Here is a 7,057-nt window from a genome sequence, read left to right as displayed (position 1 = left end):
CTCTCTCCATCCTCAAGGTTTTCCAGCCCTCCTTCAGCCCCATTCACTCCTTTCCTCTCCTTTCTCTCCTGCAGCCTGCTTCAGCCCTCCATCATCATCTACTCCCCTCCAGCCTGTTTCAGATTTGTCATTTATATTTGTAATATGTATTGCTCACTGCTAAGTTAACTTCTAAGCTCCAAGTTCTAAGTTATAATTTGTAACTTGTTCTAAGTTCTAACTTCTAACTTCTAAGTGACATTGTGCCATGTGGTAAGTATTACGCACTATATTTTAAGTTACAGGTAGGCTGTAGGCTGTAGCATTCTAAATGTGTGTGTTCTCATCTCAAAACTCCCTTTTCTAAACCTCCCTTGCTGACGTGGCGTTTCCCCGTTTCAGCCCTCCCAGAAATCACGAAACGTTTCCATTTCTGTTTCCGTTCCCCGTTTCCCCGTTTTCGTTTCCCCTAACTATGGTTCTAAGTCCTAGCTAGGAGTTCTGTTTAGCTTAGTTTTCAGCAAAGGGCCCTAGCGCGCCCTTTTGCATCAGCCCTTGGTGGCATGTCTGAGTTTCTTTTTTATGATGCTGTATCACTCTGTCCCATAGGCCCGCGAGGTCTTCCGTGGATGTTAATCTCTCTCTCTCTCTCTCTCTCTCTCTCTCTCTCTCTCTCATAGGAGCCTAGGTCATTCCATGAAAACGAAGTTAGAAGAATCCAACTCATCTTGGGGACGCTCTGGGACAAATATTTTGAACATTATGTTACTTGGCTACTAGAAGTATCACATTGATATTTCTTGATAATAGAGAGTACCCAACTATGTGACATGTGACAATGTCAAGATGTTTCAACCAATGCCAAGTTGTTACTCAGAGATATTACACGTTCAAGGAGTGGATGAGAGAAAAACTAAGACCAGATGCTTATCCTGAAAGGAGAGAAATGAAATCGACAAGGAATCCATCTTTCTTTTTTCTTTCATTTCCAGCAGTCCCCAGAAAACAGAAGTCCATGACCTTTGTGAAGTTCATAGGTATTCAATGGAGATTTGCAGTAGAGGATCTATGGCACTGTTCCACAACTGCAAGCAAACTTTTGCAAGGTTGACCTGTGTCAAATAATACTCAGGCCCCTCTTTGATACACAGCCTGTGAAGCAGCGAAAAAACAAATTTGTATGCCTGTGAGGCCTTTGCCATGTACTCAAGTTCCGTTTCAATCGTGATGATTCTTTCAATTCTTCCAGTGCTTCGACCACTTCTGAGAATTCTGGTCTCTTACCTGGATCAGTAGACCAGCACTGGTGCATGAGATGCCCCAATGCGCTCGGGCAGTTGAGAGAAAGGGGAGGCCTTGCATGCTGCACCATTTCATAGGTGTGAAATTTCAGATCTCTACCATGGCTATCAAAAATATATTGCACCTTTTCCTCACCTGCTAAAGTTTCATAAATTTCTCAAGGCATGTTGCACAAAAACCACATAGTCAAAGCACAAAACTCAGGCTATTTTTATATTGTATTCTGTATACCCTTCAACCCTGACATCAAGCAAGCCATAATAGGGAGAATACCTTGTGTACAACTGCAAACGCAGCCTGAATGGGTGATAGCTCCTCAAAAGGAATCTGCCCAGTCAAAAGCTCCCACAGTACAATCCCAAAACTGTAAACATCTGACTTTTTGGAAAAATGCTTGTTGCTAATCATTTCAGGTGCCATCCATCGGTATGTCCCAACATCTTCAGCCATGTTCGAGATTGAAGACTCAAAACAAGCGACACCAAAGTCCGTAATCTTCACACATAAGTCCTCCGCTATGACCAGATTCTCGGACTTGAGATCTCGATGGATTATGCCTTGCGAATGCAAGTACTCCATGCCCCGGGCGATATCAAGGGCCATGCCAATCACTAACCCCAATGGAAGTGAAAATGGCTGTTGATTGTGCACATAGGTCCTTACAGAACCTAAAGGGAGATACTCTGTGATAACACAGCACACTGGTGGTTTTCTGCAGGCTCCAATAAACTGCAAATAAGACCATGGCCCAAACATAAATACATTTTTCAATATTCCAAAAAATTAACAAATGATAAAATATACCTTTGTAAGACTAGAATATATCCAATCATACAAATTAACAAAATGATAAAATAACCAGACCCACCGGCTAGTCAATACAACTGCAAACTCAATCACAAACAAGAAGCCATTCAGGATGCAAAACACTGCAATTCATGTCCTACGCATTTTTAGCATGTACAACAGAATTGCGGCATATAGACGAAGTGCCTCTTCCTGTCAGGGGGGACTATGAAAACCAGTCAGAATGCCAGCAAGCCGCACACCCTTCCCAGTTCTAGATTATCCAGGTTCTTGTCCAAAACTATCACTACTCAATAAAACACCAACACCCTTCCAGTTCTAGAATGAGTTTTTATATTCGCAGATTTAGTTTTGTTTAGCCCATCATTGCACAGAAAACTTCTAGCAACTGGGTCCCTTCACTGTTAGATTGCATCACTAGAGATCTCTTCCTCACACAAAAAAGGTCCAGAAGTACCCAGTGCATGTCTATTAAGAGCACATCTAGAAGGAGCCCGCTATGCATATTCTGAAGAATATTGTTTGGATAACCTCTGTTCCAACTTGCATGACTGGCTAAGTTGATGTAAAACATTTCCTTACAAACCTCATCATCGCTTTAATGTTCATACACTATCTACTGCAACAGAAGAATCAAATCAACAACTACATCATAGCATCTGAGACTTTCGTCCGTCACAACATTAGCTATTCAGCTATGGCCCATAGTTTCAACATGTAAATTACACTAAAAGATATATCCAGATGAGTTCAGGAACATGCCCAAACTCATCCACAACATGTAGTTTTTGTGAGTGTGTGTGTGTGTGTGTGTGTGTGTGTGTGAGAACGATATCCATGGAGACATCATGCCTTTGTATGTGGGGATTTCAATAATGCTCCTCTCTCTTATTTAAAACATAAAAAGTTAAAAGGCACTTTACACTTATGTCTCGTTTCTGCAAAGAGGCAAAAATACATTTCTAACTTAGAAAGCACAAGTATACTCAAACAAACTCTCTTTTGAAACTAAAAGAAAAACGGGCTATTCAGCTCCCCGCTTTTTGTTTTCAGCTTAAGTTCAATCATTCTAAACAAACCTACGGCCGAAACACCATAGATAAAAGACTTCATATCTAAGAATGTGCGAACTTTTTTCATTATTTTCCTTGGATTATACCTCTTGTGTAATAGTAAAGTGATCAAATTACTACAATGAGTGATAAAAGACTCCTTAGTTGTACAAAGGCGGGAAAATCTATGGCAAGTTGAAAATGCCTATCAATCGCCTTTTGAAATTTGTCGAGGGGTACTTTGGATGCCTTTAAACCTTTTGTTGAGGGGTACTTTGGATGCCTTTAAAAATGATGACAAGAGAAGAGTTGACCAAGGCTTTGCAAACCTTTATTATGATTTGGTGAGACCAAGAATTGGTCACTGACCGCGGCGAGTTTACCCTAAAAAGGTCAAGAAAATGACCAGAGCTATCTTGATTTCTCTCTCTCCAGCAGCTCATCACGCTGAACTTCTCCTTCACACAGCATCAGGATTCTTCACCAACGCTTCGATTGCACCTTTACTTTGTCACGAGCCCTTTCACAGCTCTCCACAGTGCCCTCAAGCCTCTTCATGGCTCTTTGAGCCTTCAATTGTGACTGTGCTTTGGCATAGTTCCTTCAACTGTGCTTCTTCCCAAATCTTCTAAGCGCAACAGCTCTTGAGCTCTCCTGTGAGCACTTGCGCATTTGATTGTGCTGCTACTCGTTGACCCATCTGCTGGCTATAAGCCCTGGCCTTGTTCAAGGCATACAAGCTCTTCTTGAGCTCTACTAGCCTTTGCTGGCCTGCCTATTCTTCTGCCGGGCTGGTTATTCTCCTTGGGCCTGTGTGCCTTATAAGCATTCAGCGGTCACTGCTCTTGCTCAAGCTCGTTGCACTGCTGCTTGTTGGGGCTGCCAGAATAGCCTTGTATGATATTGCTGTGATTGTAGTGATGACACAACCCCTTGCTATACCAACATGACCATGGGTTAGTCCTATGATATGTCCTATGAAGAGTGAAGGCTCACACGTGAACATTGCCTAAAAATATTGAAACGACCACTCTCAATAACCAAGTTGCCGCCAAAACACCCATTAGTCTATCTGCTCTATCTGCTCTGGAGAAGCTCTTTCGGGCACTTTTTAATTTAGCCATCAAAGGACCTCTTATCCTTAATTTTTCAAATCTTGAACCATCAAGGCATCATTCACTATATCTGCACATGACTACAAATTCTACTCGTTGCTCTAGTAGAGCTACCCTCAAGAATGCTCTGAGTCCTCCATTGGAAATGGAACCCTCCAATACACATCTGGTGTGCCTTTATGAGGTGAATTCCCATACACCAAGCTGACCTTCTCCATTTGTCCTTGCCAACTCCTCCAAAGCGCTCATGCCACAAGTAAATGCCCTTCCTAACTAAGCTGTGATTTTGTTAAAACTTCCTACTCCCCTTTGCTACTACCTTCCATATGTCTTTCCACCTGATGACAACCTCCTAGTCGTCAAGCTCCACCTTCATGTTGTGCTTCAAATTGCAGTAACTAAAAGTAGGTTCTTGCAAAGGTCAGGACCATTAAGGACATTGAAGAGTATGCCTTTTCCATTTCATTCGAGGGATGGAAAGTACCCAGAGAACAATATGCAACTACATGCTCCAGACAAGTCCTATTCATCCCTGATGAAACTCACACGGACTGCAGCGCCACTCCATTTACAATCTTGAGTGGGTATTTGTGAACTGTAAAATCGTAGGGTGGCACTAATTGAGATTCTTGTGAAGATCGAGCACCATTATTTTGCCAAAGATTCTGAGTGTGGCAGGGGACGCCATGAACATCTCGTGAGGTTTTGGACTGTCATCCGTCCCGACGCCATGAACATCTCGTGAATGGACCGTCGTATAAGTTAAGCGAAGTATTAACTATTGTAACCTAAACTGCCACTATGCAAAATTGGATGGAGGCTGGATTTAAGCAAGTAGAAGGATACGAGACAACGATATTAGCTGTCTCTACCGCATAGAAATTTTGATAGGGACGGTGCTTCTTAGAAAACTAGACCATAACGAGGTGAAGCCTTCATCCTCAAAGCTTCAATGAGAAAAATACGCTGAGCGAAGACTAGGAAAACTTTGTAAAAATGAGCCCAGAAACTACAAAAATGCAGCATTTCACCATCACGGACTGGTCGCTTATTGATAATGTCCACTCTCGAAGATTTTATGCTTTATAACGAATTGGTTGAAAGGGGAAAATGAAGGAGCCTATGTGCTACGAAAAGCACCTTTACAATGTTGGGGTGCTGAACTCGAGAGAGTACGCTGACTTCGCTTATAAACTGCCGCTCAAGCCTTCTGGCCACTTCCTCGTTATCATCTGGCTGTCTCAAGATTTTCACAGCAACTGCAGTTTCCTTGTACTTGCCGAGATATAGCCTACTATAGGCCCCTGACGCAAATTTGTGTCCTAGAAACAACTCCGAAAAGTCGACCTCCCATTCTTCGGCTTCCTCCACTGCATACTCATCTCCAGCTCTTACAAAGTACTCCGACCACGAAGCACCTCGCGCAACATCTGACCCGCCGTCATCTTTCTTCTCCCGGAAGTACCCGCCTTCGCCCTCGCAGTGTTGGCTATTAGCATTGCCTTCGTTGTCTTCGTCGTTTGTGCCTCCTATCCGTGGTAGAGACCTTGAGCGGTGATGACAACTTTGTGGAGTTCCGCTCAAATCCGGTGAGTTCTTCGTAGACGAAGAAGCGCGCATGACCTCGCTCTCTTGCCCCAAGGAGTTCGTCCTTTTCAGAGATCCTGTGGAAAGCACGCTCTGAGTGATAAGATCGTTGCTCTCGGAACTTCCGTCTAGGTCGCAAACCCTCGGAATGGAGAACCTTGTAAAGCCTAAATCTTCCTTAAAATCATCCGCGACAGGAAAAGCCAAGGGCGGAAGAGCGCTATAGTCAAGGCGGTAGCAGATGGCTCTCGAAAAATGAGTGCGTCCCAACCAATTCAAGTTGGTACCGCTGCAGCTATTCGGCTTCTCCATTGAAGATGCCAGTCACCTGGTCAAGCCGAAGAATCCTCTACAACCATGAGAACCGATCTTCTGCTCCGGATTTTCGTTCAGGAGAGGTGCTTCGAATCCTCTACAACAACCATGAGAACCGATCTTGTGCTCCGGATTTTCGTTCAGGAGAGGTGCATCTGCTCGCCAAGCTCTCTGCTAGGCGCCTGCGGGCTCTGAATCTCGCGCAATAGGAAGGGAAATGCAGAGCAGGGGAAGGGACAAGGCTGTGGTGCAGAGAAAGGAGCATTGTGAGTCGCCATAGCCAAAGCTGTAGCCATAGGCTTAAGGCCACAGAGCTACAAGTTCCATCATCTTCATCGTCACCCTGCATGTCCACAAGACACGCACACAAAAGGTCCAACCTTTCACGTCACTTGTGCCCTTTTTCTAGTGCCCCCCTCACTCTTTTATATGCAAACACAACACATCCTTCTCGAGTCTCATGGGTGATCTCTAAAGACGCAAAGAAAGAAGATTATAAAGAGAGAGAGAGAGACATCTTACACAAAGGAAGAAGATTATAAAAAGAGAGAGAGAGAGAGAGAGAGAGAAACATCTTCGACAAAGGAAGAAGATTATAAAAAGAGAGAGAGAGAGAGACACACACACACAGTTTTTAAACCCCCTACCCGTTAGGCACATATGAGGTCAACATTTCCAAAGGTTGCTCGGCTCCATACCATAATAGTCGAATGCACACATCCTCATCGCTAAGAGCACTACCATGGTCACTCTAGACGAACTTTGTTTCACTTTCACATGAAAGAGATGGACGTTCCAGAAGCTTAATGCATCTATTATCACATGTCTACTGGATCTCCAACCATATTATCCACACGAGAGGAGAGAGAGAGAGAGGGGGGGGGGAAGGGGGGATTAAAG

At 43.8% G+C, this 7,057-nt stretch overlaps 1 protein-coding gene across 1 annotated transcript; it reads right to left on the bottom strand.

The window, feature by feature from the left end:
• Nucleotides 1–730: 730 nt before the first annotated feature.
• LOC147901819 (serine/threonine/tyrosine-protein kinase HT1-like) lies at nt 731–6,608 on the bottom strand. Its single transcript, XM_087375217.1, has 4 exons — nt 6,518–6,608; nt 5,396–6,487; nt 1,555–2,010; nt 731–1,342 (listed from the first exon to the last, which is right to left on the bottom strand). Exons 2-4 carry the CDS (start codon nt 6,152–6,154, stop codon nt 1,097–1,099), a joined length of 1,461 nt encoding a protein of 486 aa, XP_087231343.1. The 5' UTR covers nt 6,155–6,487; nt 6,518–6,608; the 3' UTR covers nt 731–1,096.
• Nucleotides 6,609–7,057: the final 449 nt, after the last annotated feature.

The sequence above is a fragment of the Dipteris shenzhenensis genome, chromosome 5 (assembly GCF_047967505.1).
Source record: "Dipteris shenzhenensis isolate YYH24624 ecotype China chromosome 5, Dip_SZ_1.0, whole genome shotgun sequence".
NCBI lineage: Eukaryota > Viridiplantae > Streptophyta > Polypodiopsida > Gleicheniales > Dipteridaceae > Dipteris > Dipteris shenzhenensis.
This window is presented reverse-complemented; position numbering and strand designations above follow the sequence as displayed.